At 30.9% G+C, this 20,147-nt stretch overlaps 3 protein-coding genes across 9 annotated transcripts; all 3 read left to right on the top strand.

Moving 5' to 3' along the window:
- On the top strand, window positions 978–2,181 carry LOC109351083 (E3 ubiquitin-protein ligase RDUF2-like). The gene has a single exon (XM_019592422.1). It carries the CDS (start codon window positions 1,107–1,109, stop codon window positions 2,148–2,150), a length of 1,044 nt encoding a protein of 347 aa, XP_019447967.1. The 5' UTR covers window positions 978–1,106; the 3' UTR covers window positions 2,151–2,181.
- LOC109351081 (E3 ubiquitin-protein ligase SDIR1-like) lies at window positions 4,224–9,725 on the top strand. 7 transcript variants are annotated; one of them, XM_019592421.1, is made up of 9 exons: window positions 5,949–6,143; window positions 6,780–6,906; window positions 7,022–7,073; window positions 7,158–7,210; window positions 7,316–7,544; window positions 7,712–7,826; window positions 8,311–8,350; window positions 8,865–8,990; window positions 9,460–9,719. In XM_019592421.1, the coding sequence occupies exons 2-9, from the start codon at window positions 6,829–6,831 to the stop codon at window positions 9,592–9,594; spliced, it is 828 nt and encodes a 275-aa protein (XP_019447966.1). In that variant the 5' UTR covers window positions 5,949–6,143; window positions 6,780–6,828; the 3' UTR covers window positions 9,595–9,719. The 7 variants fall into 7 exon arrangements, with proteins under 7 accessions (XP_019447965.1, XP_019447964.1, XP_019447963.1 ...); XM_019592420.1 differs by lacking the exons at window positions 5,949–6,143; window positions 8,311–8,350 and adding an exon at window positions 4,224–4,423 and having other exon boundaries at window positions 6,813–6,906; window positions 9,460–9,725; XM_019592419.1 differs by lacking the exons at window positions 5,949–6,143; window positions 8,311–8,350 and adding an exon at window positions 4,224–4,423 and having other exon boundaries at window positions 6,784–6,906; window positions 9,460–9,725.
- LOC109351080 (zinc transporter 1-like) lies at window positions 10,881–13,059 on the top strand. The gene is made up of 2 exons (XM_019592414.1): window positions 10,881–11,570; window positions 12,501–13,059. The coding sequence occupies exons 1-2, from the start codon at window positions 10,946–10,948 to the stop codon at window positions 12,890–12,892; spliced, it is 1,017 nt and encodes a 338-aa protein (XP_019447959.1). The 5' UTR covers window positions 10,881–10,945; the 3' UTR covers window positions 12,893–13,059.

Here is a 20,147-nt window from a genome sequence, read left to right as displayed (position 1 = left end):
TAATAATAAGAATCTAAATATTTATCAATCATTTGAACATATTTGGTGTTAAGATTGTATTTAATCTTCTAATACCACTTTACTTATTATTTTACCTCGTGCACAATGTGTACATAACAAGAACGTTTTAATTTGCAATTTGAAGAATCAAAATTGGCGACTCTTGCCTTTTGCCATAGCCTTTGCCCATTGGGCCAGTCACCATCACCAGTCATGGTCATCATACGCCCCCTGCTTCAATAATCAATTAATTAACCAATACTTAATTCTAATTAATCTCACCACCTCAAAAAACTATGTTAAGACTTACAATAAATCAAATTAACTCAGTATTCATTTGAAACTCAATTCATTATTTAACTTAATAAACTTAGTTCATGAACTAAATGAGTTAAATTTGACTTGAAAATTGAACTCATTAAATAAATGAGTCAAATTTGAGTTGGATACAGTGCAACTCGTTTAGTTCATGAGCAATATATATATATATAAATTAATTTTTATGTTTATTACAATACATACACTATTTTTATATTTATTGTAAGTATATATATAAACAAGGTTTTATTTATATGTAAAACCTTTTGAATTATTTGTTAAAAATGAATTAATTATTTGAGTTGTTCAAATGAACCAACTCAAACTAAACTGAACAGTTTGCAAACTTTAACTAAGTTGAATAAGAGTTAAAAAAATAACTTGTATAGAACTCGAGTCGAGTTTCGAGCTGAACTCATCCTTATCGAACAGAGCTCTAGTTCCCTCATTTTTTATCATAGTTTCCATTTTAATTCCTGAGAGTCATATTTATTAGCAAGAAGATGAGCCGGACACTTCCAAAGGAATGAGAGATATGCTTAGTTATTACTTATGCAAAAATAAAATTAATCCCACCATCTTAACTTATCCCCAAATTTTCCATATTGAATTCAATGAAGCTATAAATTAATGCAAAATTAGAAATTACCTTGCATTTGCGAACACGCTTTCCTCTTTCTTTTCCTCTCACCTTAAATATGCAACACGCTCTCACTTTCTCATAATATTTTTCAACTTCCCTTTTCTATCTCTATTCTCTCCGAGTTACTGAGTCACCTCGTGCTGATATGAACTCTGATATTTTACCCGCTACGGCGTCGTTTTGGTGCTACAGCTGCACACGCTTCGTTCACCTCATGGACCAACACGACGTCGTTTGCCCCAACTGCCAAAGCGGTTTCGTTGAAGAGATCCACTACGCCGCCCAATCTCCGGCGATGTCTCTCTTCGCCGACGGCCTTCAAACTCCGAGGAGACAAGGTATCCGCCGGAGACGCCGCAACACCGGTAGACGCTCACCGTTCAATCCAGTCATAGTCCTCCGAGGAACCGCAGAAGATGGCGCTGCTGATGGTAACGATGGTAATAGCAGCTTCGAATTGTACTACGACGACGGCGATGGTTCCGGTCTCCGACCTCTGCCACCGACGATGTCAGAGTTTTTGTTAGGTTCAGGTTTCGATCGGTTACTTGAGCAGTTTTCGCAGATCGAGGTCAACGGTTTCGGCCGAATCGGTAACCCGCCGGCGTCAAAAGCGGCGGTGGAGTCTATGCCGACGGTTGAGATCGCGGAACAACACGTTGACGTAGAAACGCACTGTGCGGTGTGCAAAGAAGCTTTCGAGCTAGGTTCTGAAGCGCGTGAGATGCCGTGCAACCATCTCTACCATTCCGATTGCATCATTCCATGGCTTTCGATGCGAAACTCGTGCCCTGTGTGCCGTCACGAGTTACCAGCCGATCAAAATCCAATGGAAAACAGAACCAACGGTCAGATCGAAGAAGAAGCGGTCGGATTAATCATATGGCGGTTACCGGGCGGCGGTTTCGCCGTCGGGAGATTTACCGGCGGCCAGAGAAACGCGGAGAATAATTTGCCGCTGGTGTATACAGAAATGGACGGTAGTAGAAATTCGAACGAAGGTTCTAGAAGAATTTCTAGGGATATTGGAAGTAGTAGAGTTAGAGAGAGGGGTAGAATTGGAAGGTTTTTTCGTAATTTGTCATCATTGTTTAGGTCTTCACATTCTTCTTCTATGGATAGAAGCCTTAGTCATTGGAGTTCAGTGTTCAATTGGAGAAGCAGAAGAAGTTTGGTGTTGGAAGATTAAGTTCATTGTTTTGGAAATTGAATTATTGAGATTCATAATGTAAATAATTAGCTACTATACAAGGAGCATGATTCTTATTCCATTACTTGTCATGTTAATTATTTCATTTCTCATTTGTTTAATGTTTTTATAATGTTATAGTTACATAATCTTTGTAAACATTCTTTGTTAGTGAATTTACCACATGGTGACTTCACCTATTATATGTGAATCAAATTGGAAGGGAAGATAGAATGTATTCTAGATATAACTAATATTTCCAAATTTCATTGCTCCACACATGGTGTTCATTATTGCTATTATTATATCATGTTGGCTTCATCATGATAAAGCAGAATATGTCATGCGTTTCATCATTTCCCTAGTATAGTCGTGCAAGAATCCTAATTAAAATGTCAATAGTTCAATTCCTATAAGCAATACTTATCGCAAAGACTAATCACAAATCACGAAAGAGATTAATTTCTTACCTATAAGGTAACGAGATACTTTTGGTAGTACCAAAAAAATTCTCCTAGTTTTTATACTAACTTAATCATTGATGTTGCTAAAAGATAAAGGTTTTTTCCATCCAACCTTTTATTCTTTTGGCCTCATATGTATTGTTCTGATAATTAAATACAAAAATGTGGCTAAGTTATGACAGAGTCATTCTTTGATTTAATATCTTGTTGGACAAACAATATTAATAATTTAATTATCAATTGACATAGGTTGACGTAGAACTTTCCAAAAGTAACCAGCTAAACAATTTTTCATTTATTGTCATCTAGTTGTTGAATCATACAACTGTCTTGCACTTCAAGTTTGTGGTCAATTCTGAATTTTCTCACGCCAACTAAAGTTGAACCTTTCTCTACAACTATACTTGCCATTTCTTTTTTCTTTCTAGCTGTGGCCTTATGTTTTTACTTTTTACAACTTTATTTACATTTAAGTATTTGTTTAAAGAATCCAACATGATTTATTGATTTAAATTTGATTGTAAAACTCAATACCTTAAGTTGTAAAACATAAATATTAAACCCTGAAATTAATACTCCAATCAATTTACAGCCCACCTAATTTATGCTAGTTGACTTAGTTCAACCCCTGGTCATTAGCACTATTTAGAAATTTTTTATCATTCTTTAATAAGATACTTTATAAATTATATAAAAGATTTATTATTACTATACTAACAGGACATTATTCTAATGGTGTAAGGCCTCACCGGATTTCTATAGTCAATTATTCTATTCATATGAGCGACATTAATTGAGAAAGATAATCACAAATCCCAAAATGAATTAGTTCCTTGCCAAAAAGGGGCATGATACCCTTGGTAGTACCAAAAAATAAAATATTTTTAGTAAACTAATAAATAATACATAATGAGATTATAATAAAATATTATCTTTACTATAGTAATAAATGAAGATAAATTTGCAATATTTTAACATTTTTTTAAAATATCATGAAAATATAAACTAAGATATGCAATTTCTTAGGCTAGTGCAATTTATCTTATTTTTTTAATATAAACTTTGAAATGAACAGATTATTTATTTAATAACTGGAATAATAGGCTGTCAGATGCAACAATTATCTGAATATATATCTTCACTTACAAATTACAATTGAGTGATAATGGGATGAAAGTGAAGCAACCAAGTTACATATCTAATATAATGTTACATTACATTTATAAACTAAACATAAAAGCACAATCTAGTGTTATAAACATGAAAATAGTTTGTATTAGAATAGCATCATCAACAACAACAAAAAGAAAAGGAAAAAAAGACAATTAGCACCGAGCTTGTGAGTAATGTCATTTTGGGTGCAAAATCGGTGATTTTTTTGTTGAGCTTAATCCAACGGTGTTGATTGAAACTTTGTGCATGCCAACATGACGTGGCAATTGTTACTCTACGTGTCAGCTCCTAAAATGCTCCAACTTAGTATAACACATATTATTATTTCATCATTCTCGCCACTTTAAAAAATAATTCAAATGAATATTGAATGATATATTAACTGTGTATAATTTTTACACTTATCATGCATATATATTACACCTATTAATAAGTACCCCAAGTAATTATTTTCTTCAAAAATATTGTGTAGATAAAGTGAAAATGCATCTACAAGCAAAGAGTTTGGTAGTTGTGAAGAGTGAGATGAGTTGAGTTTAAGTGTGTTGTTGTCACCAGAAACACAGAAAGGAACTGAACATCCTTAAAACCACTACAACATTTCAATCAAATTCCTCTCTTTGGTCTCTAATTTTTGTAAGTATCACTTTTCTTCCAACCTTTTATTCTTTTGGCCTCATATGTATTGTTCTGATAATTAAATACAAAAATGTGGCTAAGTTATGACAGAGTCATTCTTTGATTTAATATCTTGTTGGACAAACAATATTAATAATTTAATTATCAATTGACATAGGTTGACGTAGAACTTTCCAAAAGTAACCAGCTAAACAATTTTTCATTTATTGTCATCTAGTTGTTGAATCATACAACTGTCTTGCACTTCAAGTTTGTGGTCAATTCTGAATTTTCTCACGCCAACTAAAGTTGAACCTTTCTCTACAACTATACTTGCCATTTCTTTTTTCTTTCTAGCTGTGGCCTTATGTTTTTACTTTTTACAACTTTATTTACATTTAAGTATTTGTTTAAAGAATCCAACATGATTTATTGATTTAAATTTGATTGTAAAACTCAATACCTTAAGTTGTAAAACATAAATATTAAACCCTGAAATTAATACTCCAATCAATTTACAGCCCACCTAATTTATGCTAGTTGACTTAGTTCAACCCCTGGTCATTAGCACTATTTAGAAATTTTTTATCATTCTTTAATAAGATACTTTATAAATTATATAAAAGATTTATTATTACTATACTAACAGGACATTATTCTAATGGTGTAAGGCCTCACCGGATTTCTATAGTCAATTATTCTATTCATATGAGCGACATTAATTGAGAAAGATAATCACAAATCCCAAAATGAATTAGTTCCTTGCCAAAAAGGGGCATGATACCCTTGGTAGTACCAAAAAATAAAATATTTTTAGTAAACTAATAAATAATACATAATGAGATTATAATAAAATATTATCTTTACTATAGTAATAAATGAAGATAAATTTGCAATATTTTAACATTTTTTTAAAATATCATGAAAATATAAACTAAGATATGCAATTTCTTAGGCTAGTGCAATTTATCTTATTTTTTTAATATAAACTTTGAAATGAACAGATTATTTATTTAATAACTGGAATAATAGGCTGTCAGATGCAACAATTATCTGAATATATATCTTCACTTACAAATTACAATTGAGTGATAATGGGATGAAAGTGAAGCAACCAAGTTACATATCTAATATAATGTTACATTACATTTATAAACTAAACATAAAAGCACAATCTAGTGTTATAAACATGAAAATAGTTTGTATTAGAATAGCATCATCAACAACAACAAAAAGAAAAGGAAAAAAAGACAATTAGCACCGAGCTTGTGAGTAATGTCATTTTGGGTGCAAAATCGGTGATTTTTTTGTTGAGCTTAATCCAACGGTGTTGATTGAAACTTTGTGCATGCCAACATGACGTGGCAATTGTTACTCTACGTGTCAGCTCCTAAAATGCTCCAACTTAGTATAACACATATTATTATTTCATCATTCTCGCCACTTTAAAAAATAATTCAAATGAATATTGAATGATATATTAACTGTGTATAATTTTTACACTTATCATGCATATATATTACACCTATTAATAAGTACCCCAAGTAATTATTTTCTTCAAAAATATTGTGTAGATAAAGTGAAAATGCATCTACAAGCAAAGAGTTTGGTAGTTGTGAAGAGTGAGATGAGTTGAGTTTAAGTGTGTTGTTGTCACCAGAAACACAGAAAGGAACTGAACATCCTTAAAACCACTACAACATTTCAATCAAATTCCTCTCTTTGGTCTCTAATTTTTGTAAGTATCACTTTTCTTATTACTATTACTATTACTATTATTATTATTATTATTATTATTATTATTATTATTATTATTATTATTATTATTATTATTATTATTATTATTATTATTATTATTATTATTATTATTATTATTATTATTATTATTATTATTATTATTATTATTATTATTATTATTATTATTATTATTATTATTATTATTATTATTATTATTATTATTATTATTATTACTATTATTATTATTATTATTATTATTATTATTATTATTATTTGCATTTTTATGCAATGTGTGTTTGGAATTGGAAGGGAATGAATGCTTTCTATATTGGTCTTTATAATTATACCCTCTCATCTTAATATTTTGGCTATATATGATTTTGTTTTGTGTAATTGGGTATTGTTACATGTTTGATGAAATTTCAATTCTTAATATGCTTTGTCTGATACTCTGATCATTGATCCATGAATGCATAAGAAATACTTATTTTTTCTTGTTCTATTGTATTAATTTTGAAACTTGTAATCAATTATATTCTACTAAATGTGAATCACAGAAAGTGTATAATGTAATTGCATTGATTTATTTAACATTCTATAAATACTAATAAATCAAAGGCACAATGGTTTTATGAAGCCAGGTAGTGTCACTGTGAATTGTTGTTGCAAGGATTTGCTTTGCAATCATGAGTTTTGTTTTCAGAGGAAGTAGAGGAGATATTGAAAGTGGATTTTCAGAATATGTTCCTGAAAGAACAACAATGGTATATGTTCTTTTCTTCATTGTGCTAGCTTCTTTAACAAGTAACTCAGATTATATAGCTATAGATCATTCACCTTTAATTCTAATGCTGTTGTTTTATCCCTTATTTCCGTCAGCGCGTTCATTCGGCTCGGCCACATAGCAATTCCCTGGCTCTTCTTATTATAGGTAGTTTAATAACCACTGCACAAAATGCATTACTGCTTTATAAGGTTAGTTTACTAATCCGTGTTTGACTTGTTCATTTGGCAGTTTTATGTCTTTTCATGATATTGAACTCTCCTCAAGCAACACATTATTTTTTGGTGAGTAATCATTTAGATCTGATTCGGATATGTTACTAGTTTGAGTAGTGCTACCAATTGATAAGGTAAATTAAACCATGGGTATAATGTATGCGGTGCTTGTAGCTATGGCTTGTGCTGGCTTTCTTTGCAATGGCAACAAGCATAAGGATGTATGCAGTGTGTCAACATCTTCAAGCTCAGGCTCGGGCTCATGCCGCAGCAGCCACTGGCTTAATTGGCCATACCGAATTACGATTTCACGTGCCACCATCGTTAGCAATCGCAACTAGAGGACGGTTGCATGGACTTAGACTTCAGCTTGCACTTATTGACCGTGATTTCGACGAGCTCGGTATTATGCTTCTAAAATCCACCTTTCGACATTTGCCATTTGGTATTTTTTTTAGAATGAAAGTGCTGCTAAAGAATGCGAAAAGTAGATGAATGCCTATCCAGCTTTCGTCTTTTTATACAAATGTGTAACATTATTCATAATGTTTTTTCTTCATTTCGAGGTAGATTATGATACTTTGAGATCTCTGGACTCTAATATTGCTTCTAATATTCCTTCAATGACCGAGGAAGAGATAAATGCCTTGCCTGTTCACACATATAAAGTTGCAGATCCAACAAAGTGAGTTTTGTTAGTTTTTATATTATAAATATTCTTATTGTGAATGAATGAGAAACTTATAAATTGTTTGTAGTGATGGCTGGATTTGAAGTCACCATGTTTTGTTTTAGAACACTATACGATATTCGGATATAAATCTTACGCTAGGCAGAAATATGCACGCCTCAATGAAGCTACTGATTTTGCCTTTGCCTGAGGTTTAAATTTCTTTCCCTAAATTGTTTCTGAAATTGTAATTCGAAAAACGATTGGAACTGTAGAAATAATCAGGAGTAACTCATGTTAGGAAAGAAAATTTGCTGCTAATTGCCACCGAAATTTTGTGGTAAATGAGAAATATGCAAAAGATACATCATCAGCAGGTAATAAAATGACGAGTTTTAGTCAAACAACAACCAAGCCTTTATCCCACTAAGTGGGGTCGGAGAAAAAACTAAACCATGACAGCGAGTTGATCCTTGACACAATTTGTTTATATTAACAGGGATGTCAGTGCAGGAATAGAATCTTCAAGTGCAGCTGAGGTAGATATCTCTGTTTATCCTTTTGCATCATCGGCGAATGTTTTTTTTTTTTTAATTATAAAAAATCAGCATCACACTTGAGACTTCTGAATTTATAAAATTGCATCTAGAACCATGAGGACCGAGCATCAAGACCCGGAAGTTTTTACTACATACTTGCATATAGGAAAATAGTGATAACTTCTCATTTTTTTCAACTCCATCTAAGTATTGAATTTCATATTACTAGTTTGACTTGTTAAGACAATAGACAGACTTAGTCTTTAGAATATATTTTTCTCTATTGGCTTTGAACATGGAAGATTGGTTGCAAATTAAAGATAACACCTTGGTTCCATTCTTTTTAGAGAGGAGCTTGTAATTTCAAACATCTACCTAATGAAAAATGAGTAGAAATACTTGTGTATGCTTTTTGTAATGCCAAATAAAGCTGTGGATGAATTACCCTCATTCAACACCATCCCTTATTTTTCGAGGCATGTTTTTTAGTTTCTTTCTGCATTGTTTTAATCAGATTAAACAAGACCATGAAGGATCAGAAGAGAATTTGCATGGTCCAGAAGATGAGCTTACATGTACTATATGCTTGGACCAAGTTAACCGGGGGGAGCTTATTCGTAGTTTGCCATGCTTGCATCAGGTTCTTGCTCTACCCATTTTTTCTTCTTTCAAAAAACAAATTATAATTGTGGGTAGGACTTGTTTCTTTAAACAAAAAAATTATTTACCTGACCAATTGAGCTAATGGCTTGTTTCATAACTTAAACTTTACTCATTAAGCTTTTTGAAATAAGCTAAAAAAACTTATTTTCATAAGCTTCTTTGATATCTTGTTGAAAGAAACTAAAAAGAGTTTATAGAAAAGTCATAAACCATTTCCATAAATTTATGAAAATAAGTTGCACATATCTCTGCTCTACTATAAACTATATATTCTGTTAATGTTTTCATGTCAAGTTACATTACATTCTTTAGGTTAAACATTGTTCTCTAACTTTATGGGATGGCAAATCATTCAACCTTGACTTTATGCCTTTATTCATTAAAATTATCACACATAAATAATGACCAATTTACTTTTCATATTTTTCTTGCTTTTTTTTACCCAGTTTCATGCCAACTGCATTGATCCATGGCTCAGGCAACAAGGAACATGTCCAGTGTGTAAATTCAGGATGGGGTTATTGGGATTGCAGAGAAACATGGATAGTGAGTCTGATGGTTCTGGTTCAGATATTGTGTAGCACACTTCAAAGTTCAAATATAGTTGTAAAATGGTGTCACTAATAGTTATACACATATGTATATATGGTAATATAATTATATTATAATATAATATATGATGTGCTACTATACAGTATACACTGAACTTGACTTAAGAACAAGAATGTAAATTAATCCATCTTTACTCATTTCACAAAATAAATATGGATTTGTTTCCTTTGGTACATCCTCTTGAATCTCCTTTCTCTAGCACTATTGTTGAATGAACATTTTGGAGCATAAAATGGTCCCATTGGGGATATCATGGCCTACCAAATTGAGGTGGGTCTTATAAACCATCATCATTAAGCTAATTCCATGCCTCTTAACACACTAGTGTTTTTGCTGATGTGCAATTATTTAAGTATATAAGAAAACTTAATCTCTCTCTCTATATACATTAAATCTTTCAACAATCTAACATGCATTTTCCCACTGAAGAGAAATTTTTTTCCTTTCATTTTTTATTTATTTATTTTTTGTTTGCTCCTAACTTCCTTAGAAGCATAGAAATCATTTGAAGTGAGTTACAGAACCTGATATATTTATTAACTATGGTAGACCTTCATGATATTTTACTTCTAATTATTACAAAAGAGGCATCTGTTTTTGTGTGGAATATGAGTATCTAACAATTTGGGATTACTAGTTTGTTTCTATTATCTATCAAAGAATAAAGATTTTACCTTAGATCTGTTTAAAATTGACATTCTACCCTATTTGACATCTTACTCGTTTGTGGATAGTTAACATATGAAATTTTTAAAATTAAGTTAACATTTTTATTTTTTGGGCATCAACCAAGGAAGGAATTGATTCATTTTAAGGGTATAATTTTTCAATGCAAGGAGGGAATGGAGAATATTAAATGAAGTTAGGTTTAAGTAGTAGCTTCATCATTCACTTATTTAACGAGAAACATAATTACTGAATTACATGAAAAGATTGATATTATCTATACCCACAGAAAGTTGTGCCATTTAAATGATTGTGGCATATATATTGAATTTAGTTTCCCTATGACTTTCCCATAACATGGTGATACCAAGAAGCAAAGTGGATATTAGTTTGACAAAATTGAAGAGTTAATATTGTTTTTGTCATTATCTTTCTGACATCAATATTCTAATCAACCTGTCTAGTTTATAATTATCTTATTAATAATTAAATGCCCTTGCTGTGGAGTACAATTGGTGCAAAACATATACTTGAAAAGTCAAAATTGTAGTACAACTAATACAATGTACAACATAGGGCATTGTACTAAATCACATACACTATTAGTTGCCAAAAATATGGCAATGTTGTGAATAGAAACATTCATCTAACACCATGGTTTCTTCATCCAAAGCCATGACCTACAAGTCAACGTTCATCATCCTGTGTATCTTAGCCTCACTTCTCTACCCAACCAAGGTTCATGGTGATGATAATACCACAGATGCAAGTGTAAATTTGCATTCCAAGGGTCTCATCCTTGTGAAAATATATTGTTTGATCATTCTTCTAGTAACTACTTTTGCTGGTGGTGTTTCTCCTTACTTCTACCGGTGGAATGAGACCTTTCTTCTATTAGGGACTCAGTTTGCTGGTGGGGTTTTCCTTGGTACCTCTATGATGCATTTCTTGAGTGATTCAACTCAGACTTTTGGTGACCTTACCACAAACCCTTACCCTTTCTCATTCATGCTTGCTTGTGTTGGGTACCTTATTACTATGCTTGGTGATTGTGTGGTGGTTCATGTCACACGCAATATTGATAGGGAAGCCAAGGTGGTGGAACTTGAAGGAGGTAGAACACCTAATGAGTTAGAATTACATGCCACTCATAAAGATTTGTCACTTGAGACAACAAATCCTGCTTTTCTTAAGACTTCAAATCTGGCAGATACCATTTTGCTCATTCTTGCACTATGTTTTCATTCTGTTTTTGAGGGCATCGCTGTTGGAGTTTCAGGTTAACCTTCTACCTTTTTTTTAACCTCCATGAATTTGAAATATGATGTTTGGACACATAGTTTATATCATTTTTATACCTAGGTCTTGATATACAGATATCTAGTTAACAACATATAGTATAAGAAAAAGCTTCAACCGATTGAGTATTAGGTTAAAGAGTAAGGGTGTATTATATTCACCCTTAAATAGTTGAAGTAAATTGAGATCTAGAACTCTAGATATGTTTCAGCTAATTATTGAGAATGAATACACCTTTAATTACTCATTTTATATACTCAAGATCACTCTAGAATAGTTTTATACATAATATATATATATAGGTGAATGAGAAATTAATATATGTATGTCAGTTCATCATGAAATAGAGTAGATGTTGTTTACTACATATATGTATCTGCACTGCTCATGTGTATATGTATAATATATGTCACATGCTTGAATATTTGTAGAACAATACTATTTTGAAAATTCTAATTCCATTCTTTTATTATGATCAATTATGATACTTCAAAGTTCAAACCAATAACTAAAGTGGTTTGGAATGAGGGCATAACCATTGGAGTTTTAGGGTTTCTCCCTTTCCTTTGATGATGAGCTTATAGATTACATATGATAAAAATATGTACTTAACATGAGTAACAATAACATATGTAAGTGGTTCACCTTTACTTTATTTTAGTATTTGTTGTAATATGATTGGTTAACACCCCTTATCCTATCTCATATTATCTCTTCACTTAGCAAAAAATAACATAAGTAAGCGGCTAAGTAATTATCGTCTATTTTCTTCATATATATAAGAAGTTAATTGCATATTTGTATCATCGATATTCACTATATATCATCACATAATAATTTTTGAAAGATTAAGCACTTAATTAATGAAACCAACTAATAATTAAACTTGTGTACAATATATAACATTTAGGTACTAAGGCAGATGCATGGAGGAATTTATGGACAATATCCTTGCACAAGGTATTTGCTGCAGTTGGAATGGGAATTGCTTTGCTTAGAATGTTACCAAAGAGACCCTTAATTACAACAGTAGCATATGCATCAGCCTTTGCTGTGTCTAGCCCCATTGGTGTAGGAATTGGCATTGCCATTGATGCCACAACAGAAGGAAGCACTGCAGATTGGTTGTATGCTATATCTATGGGTATTGCTTGTGGTGTTTTTATCTATGTTGCAATCAATCATCTAATATCCAAAGGCTATAATCCACAGAAGCCAAGCCCTTTCCAAAGCCCTTGGTTCAAGTTTCTCTCTGTGCTTTTTGGTGTGGCTGTTATATCAGTTGCTATGATATGGGATTGATGATGTTGTTTCAATTCTTTCTTTTATTGATTGCTTGGAGTGTGCAATCATTTATTGATTGCTTGATGATGTTGTTTCAAGATGATGTGTTGTGTGTGTTTGAATAATGAATGTAATTATATGTTTGACAATGTTTCATATTTATCAATCTCTTATTTGATTATTTCCTGTAATATTTACAATTTGGATTTCTTATATATAGATCTACTTGATCTCAGACTCAGACTATGACCCTAATTATATCCACAATCATTTTGAAAATGGGCTAATGGAAACTAGATTCCACTTAAGAGAAACATTTCCTAAGATAATAAAGTGGAAAACACAAACACTTTTTATATAAGTAACATAGAATTGTAATTTTAGATTTATAAGATGTTCTCCAAATAAGTAATTTTTCCTTTCCAAATTAATTTAAATAAGTAATTTCGTATTGCTTTATTTTATCCTAATTAAAATCTATATTTTTATTAAACATCATATCTTATTATATTTCTGAAATTAAACCTATCATTTTTTCTGTAGTCATAAATTTTATATTTTATATTTCAAAAATTTCTTAAGAACATATTTCCACTTCATTCTTATTACATATAATTGATTGAAAATAAGAAAATAAGTAAATTCTAGATTTAAAAGTTATTAATACAATAATATTGTTATATATACAAAAACAAAACAAAATAATAATAATCTAGCATTCAAGATTAAAAAGTACATGAGTTAAAAATATTCATACTATTAATTTAAATTTACCTTTATGCGAGCATTCTTAAAGGTTAAAGGATAATTAGGAAGAAAAAATAATATAGGATGATCACTTATAAAAAACATAAAATTTAGGGTGTTTTTACATATTTTTTGCAAATAGAAAATTTAATACAAAGATTCACAAGATAATCTCCTAATAAACAATTGAAGTGTTTCATAAATAATTTTTACTTGTTAAAATTATGAGTCCTTTATTCTATCCTTATTAAAATATACATTTCCATATTACATAATATTCTTATTGTATTTCTAAAATTAAATTTATCATAATAGCTAGTAATAAATTATATATTTTATTTGTAAAAAATTCTTAAGAACACACTTCCATTTCATTCTTATTACATCAATGATTAACTAATTAGGATGTCAAAAGTTACGAGGAATGAAGAAAATGACAAAGAAATATATCCTTTAATAAGTAATTGGCACCAAATATGTGTATTTTACTTGTGAAAAACACAGAAGCACGTTTTATATAACCAATAAACTTCCATACTATCCAATGATCAAAATAGTATTGTTATGTTAAATTAAACAAGATTTTCTAGAATAAAATAACAACTGAAGTCTATTATAAGGAATTTATCCTTACTATTTTTTTTTTACATTTGTTGCTTTATTTTATCCTCGTTAAAATTTATATTTTCATATTACATAATTTTGCTATTATATCCCTAAACTTAGATATACCATTATTAATAATAATAAATTTTATATTTTATTTGTAAAAATTTCTTAAGAACATACTTCCTATTATAGTTTAAAATATACAAAATGTATTTATACTAAGACTTATATACAAAATTAAGATTTTGAAAGTTAAAAGGAATGAAAAGATGACAAAAAAATATATCCTTTGATAAGTAATTGACACAAGATAAGTGTGATTTATGTGTGGAAACACGTGACTGACGTGAGCACTTTTTATTTAGCTAACAAATTTGCATAGTATACAATGATCAAAGTAATATTATAATTTTACATACAATGATGCACAAGATGTTCTCCAAATAAAATAGTAATTGAATTCTTACATAAGTAATTACAAATTAAAAAAATGTTTGGAAAATAATGCTGAGCCATTTAGGGAGCCTTCATAACTTCAAATAGTTGTAACTTTTTACTATTTGAACAGTTTAGTATTCTCTAAGTTTAGGGGCTTCATTTTTATGCAAAACCCTAATCAAAACCCTAATCACGATATGTCCTGTTTTTGTTACGAGGAAGGACTAATTTTCTTGGCTAGGGTATAGCTATCTTAACATCAGGTAGCTATGGACAAAGATGTAACAATTAGCTCTTTAACGGAATGGTGAAATGGTATATGGAACTGGAATCTCAATGGAGAAGGAACCTATTCCTTTGGAAACAAGAGAGTAAGAGATTTTTTGAAAATCTCTTAAGGATACAAGACTTGAACAAGACTTTATTGATGGACGGATTTGGATGCATGAGAATGAAGGTCATTACTTGGTTTGTAGTGCTTATCAAGTGCTCCAAAAGGAGGATAGTAATTATGGTAGAGGATTCTACAAAAGACTGTGAACATTTAATGTCCCATCAAAGATGAGGTATTTAATGTGGAGAATCTCCTTGGATGATATTCCAACAAAACCTAATCTAATTCGTCGAAGGGTATTAGGAGATCAAGACTCATTACATTATGCTCTTTGTGACATCATGAATGAATCAACAATCATTAAATTTATTTTTCTCCTGCTCTAAATCCTATTATGTATGGCATAATCTTTATTCTTAGTTTGGTCTTAACTCCATTATTTATAATGATGTTAAGAACAACATAGCTATACATATCTCTAGAGATCTCTAGTTCATTACTATATGAACTCTATAGTGTGTTAGGAATAAAATCTTCTTTGAGAACTCCTAGTTTCATCTTGATGAAGTAATGGAATTGTGATTTTTCTACATTTCTGAAATCTACTTAATGCATATTTTCCTAGCTTCATATACTCTTTTGAGGAGTGAGTGTTGAACTTACTTAATTATCTTCTTAGGCGTAATGGTTAAAATAAATATATGAATAGAAGTATCACTTATTTTCTTAAATACTTGTTAACTTTACTAATGAATTTGATTGCTGCTAAAATCAAACCCTTGAGTTGCAGCGAAGTCTACCTATTTGAATAAATTTTATTTGTTTAATTAATTGGTTCAATTTTTTGTTGTTTTGTCTGGAAACTCTGAAGAAGTTGGCTCCCAACAAAGGATGAACTTCTTAAGAGGAATATTATTGCGAGGGCGGAAGATATGGTTTGTATTTTTTGCAATAATCATATTGAAACTATTGACCATTTGTTTATATCTTGTGACTTAGTTGCAAGTGTTTGGAAATGTTTTTACACTTGGCTTCAAGTTCCTATCACAATACCTTCAACAATTATGGATTTTTTCAAGCTTCATGATACTTTTAAAAGCGGTACTTGTGTAAAGTTGTGGAGAATGCTTTGGTTCGCGGTGGTTTGGTCAGTGTGGATTATGAGAAATGAAATTATCTTTCAGGAGAAGACTCCGAGCAATGTGCATTTAATTGACTTGATTCAAACTAGATTGTGGATCTGGTTTATCTCTTTTGTTTCTCATAAATTCTTGTTGTTTGCTAATTGGTGTATGGATCCTAATCTTTGTATAACACTAAGTGCGACTAAGTTGTGATTGTTTCCTTTTTATATTGGGTGGGCACCCCTTGTGCTCCTTTAATACAATTTTTCTTTATAAAAAAATGTATGCCTATCTTATTGCAAAGTAAGAAAGACACAAATATAAGTTTAATCTCGACATTTCTTTTATTTTTTTTCCCTTTTTTTTCCTTTATTGCAGTGTGCTTGTATAATTATGGCAATATCCTTATGATTGTAGGTAAGAATATAATTTATATCTAAAGTATTTTTTAGTTGAAAATTTTCTCAATCTTATCTTCACATACTCCCAGAACCTACCCAGATTAAGAGACAGAGAGATATTTTAGTGAAGGTATCTACTTCGTAAATCGTAATAATTAAATACTTTTACGTATCCTATTAATTGATAATTAAAATTTTGGTTTGCATGTACCAATGGTGTGTAATACAGTTGCTGAGAGAAACGTACCTAAAAAGTCAAAAGTGTAGTACTGTAGTACAACTAATAGAATCTGCAACATATAACATTAACATTGTACTAAATCACATACTCCATGTTAACCAGGAACTCTTTACCATGAGACGTGCATGTTTTGTGTCCAACACCACTCTCTCTTCCTTTCTATTTCTTCTTTCAACTTGTTCGAGTTTAAGAAATGAAATGAAAGAAGTTATGAGTTCGAGTTTTTCTCATAGCAAATTTAAAAATAAAATAAAAATGGAGTTACAAGGTGGTTTGACAATGAGAAGTGAAGCAAAGGAGATGGAGAGTTTGAGTCTCACCTATAACAAATTCTGACAAACTAATACTAAAATCCTAATCTATTTTATTCCTTCCTTTCATGACCAAACAAGGAACTGATACGTAAATAATTAGTTATTTTTTCTAAAATAAGAAACTTCCTTTTTAATTTAGGTTGATTGGTCAGCTTAGATTCCAAAAAAGAAGCTCTCTCTGCCTTAATCTCCTGTATTCCTGGCAAAGCCAGGTTTTAGTAATAAAATAAAAATCTATAAATAAAAAAGAATCTTCAGAATGAAAAAAATAGAAAACATTTTTCAAACCTAACCGACCCATCATTTCAATGTATGGATTCCCTTTCACATATTAATAAATAAAAAATCATTTCCTGAAACTAATGACAGCAATTGGTTAATAACAAACAACCAGAAAAAGGAGTAAGAAGATAGCAAGAGTGAATGGTTCAAGGGAACAAAGTGTAGGAGGATATGAATTCGAGTCTTTTTTATTTGAAGGAAGATGGGAGTTCGAATTTCAACCACAATAAGTACTAATATATTAATATTTTCGGTTTAAAAAAACAATAAGAAAATGTATATTTCTATAATATCCTTTTATTTTAAGTTAAGTCCAAACATTTTCATCTGATGAGAAGATTGAGATGAAAAAGATGGCAAAGCTAGGGACTAAAATGCAAAAAAAAAAGAGTAAGTAAAATGGGGCAACATTTGTGTAATTAAGTATTTAATTACAAGCACTTGAAGTTGTAGACATAACAAAGAAGAGCTACTCAAGATCCGGGAGTTGGAAATATCCATTCTTAGGTGGGCCCCTCTTTAGGGGATGAAGATGTATTGTTCCTATGTATGTCTTCAATTTTGTCCCAAACCTATCATAACAAAAATTAACAAAATTATAAGTATCTAATTTTTTTTAATTAATATGATATATTATAATTAGTTTTAGATTAACTTTAGAACATACACGGAGATAAGAGATCTTTGTCTCGGTTTGTTCAGGAAGAGGCTGGGAGAATATATAAGGAATGATCTTGTGGTTGTGACATTTAAGATGCACTTTTTATATACGTGGCGCAAACATAAATGGATCACGTAGCTTCTTAGTGCTAGGGAATTGAAATTACTATATAGTATATAGTTTATGATTAATGACTCTAATCATATATTGATTTTAACAAACTCTCTTATCCTTAAAGTTACATACGGATGTGTTTTTTCCTCAATCTGTATGGTTTCATATGAATGTGTCTCTATGGTTCATAAGAATGTGTTATTTTGATTTTGTAAACACCCTAATCACTTTCTTCATGAATCAATAAAACAAGTATAAAACTATTTCGGGTGAGTCTATCCACAATACTAACTATAATAAATGCAAATAAAGTTGATGTGAAGAACATAATCCTCTTAAAGACTTCAAGTAAGTCATGTTTAAATATATGTTTTGATATTCTTCTTCTTGTTGGTTTTGAGATAGAATCTTAAGAGCATCCACAACAGCAAATAAAATTTTCATTTTTATTTGGGTCTCACATTATTTTATAATTTATTACAATTCTCCATGAAATAAGAACAACATCTACGTTTCCCCTTCAGTAACAAACATTATTCCTGTTCATATTTAATGTGTTTTCTTGTACTATCAAGAGTATCATTTAAGAAACTAATCTCATTTGGGTGTGTGGTTGCCTCTTACAACAAATGTAGTTCCAATATATCCTTTGAGGAATTAATCTCATTCTTTTTTCCATTGTTTATCTTGAGGTCTTACACCACTTTATCAATGTCTTGTTGATTAGTACTCGTGTAAGGAGTTTTGTCTTTACCTCCTCCATTATCACAAGTCATAATAATCCTTCCTTTACTCTCAAAAGTGAAAATTAAAAGGGTTGTTTTAAAAGAGTAGACAGACCAAGAATGTGTCGTCCAAGAAAACAGTGTAGGAAAGTGACATGCAATAAAGAGCATGAGCCAATCCACACACCAGAAAAAAGCAAACTGTATTCTTACATTAACAATTGCAATTATTGCTAGAAAACAGCATTAACTTTTACAAAGGATAAGCAACCTTGCTTTTGGATAATAATCATAAGGGGATAAAATAAATAAAATTCATTCTCACAGTTCTCTCAAATAATAAGATGCAACTGTGTTGTACAAACAGTACTCAGAGAGTCACAGATACATGCACACTACCATCACAGAAGTATGATCCAACATGTACTTGTGCCACAAGTAATTGAACTAATGGTTGAAACAGAATATGTATTGAAGACTAAAGATTCTGTTCCATCATTTTTTTTTACCATAAACCCTGGGTGGGATTTGATTCTCTACTTTGCCCCTACTTTCCAATGTCATCCATAGGTCTTTCTAGAACCTTACTCTAACTTGACACCCAAGCTAGAGTTTTCTTAAGGCAAAACACAGAAGCAACCTTTGAAAGTAAACATTAAGAGCCCTTATCATAGTCAATACTTATATTTAGTAGCAAAAAAGGGGGCATAGATATAGGATTATAGGAATGCTACTACTAGTAGTGCTTTGCATTAAGAAGAGAAAGACATAGAGGTCAAACTCATGAAATATATTGCATATTTCACAATGTGAACAGACTAATAGGCAACCAAGAAAATCAAACCACAAAGAAAAAGAAGATTTCTGGTCCAAATCAGGTGATAGACCATAGATCACTGAGTAAAGGTTTGTGGTCCATACCAAGCCAAATAAGACAGCATCATACACATCAAATCAAAATTGAAATCTGAATTTACTTTAGAAAAGGAAACAAGCATTCAATGACAACATCTTCAAAGGCTCTCAATTGGAAGATACCAAAGATTGGTCAGCCAAACAGCTCACTAGAAAAGATGCAACATCAAATGAAGTAAGAGCTGAATAAAAGCTTTCTTTAGATGTTCAAACTCAGTTATTTAGGCAGTGTAAAAAGGTTATTAGAAGATTACACATGTCAGTGAAAACTTTCCACTGAGACAGTGGAAATTAAGAAAGCTTCATACAAAGAGGGTTGAAATGAAATTTCAAAAAACAACTATCAAGCAAGACCTATTACCTTAAAC

The sequence above is a fragment of the Lupinus angustifolius genome, chromosome LG06 (assembly GCF_001865875.1).
Source record: "Lupinus angustifolius cultivar Tanjil chromosome LG06, LupAngTanjil_v1.0, whole genome shotgun sequence".
Lineage (NCBI taxonomy): Eukaryota > Viridiplantae > Streptophyta > Magnoliopsida > Fabales > Fabaceae > Lupinus > Lupinus angustifolius.
This window is presented reverse-complemented; position numbering and strand designations above follow the sequence as displayed.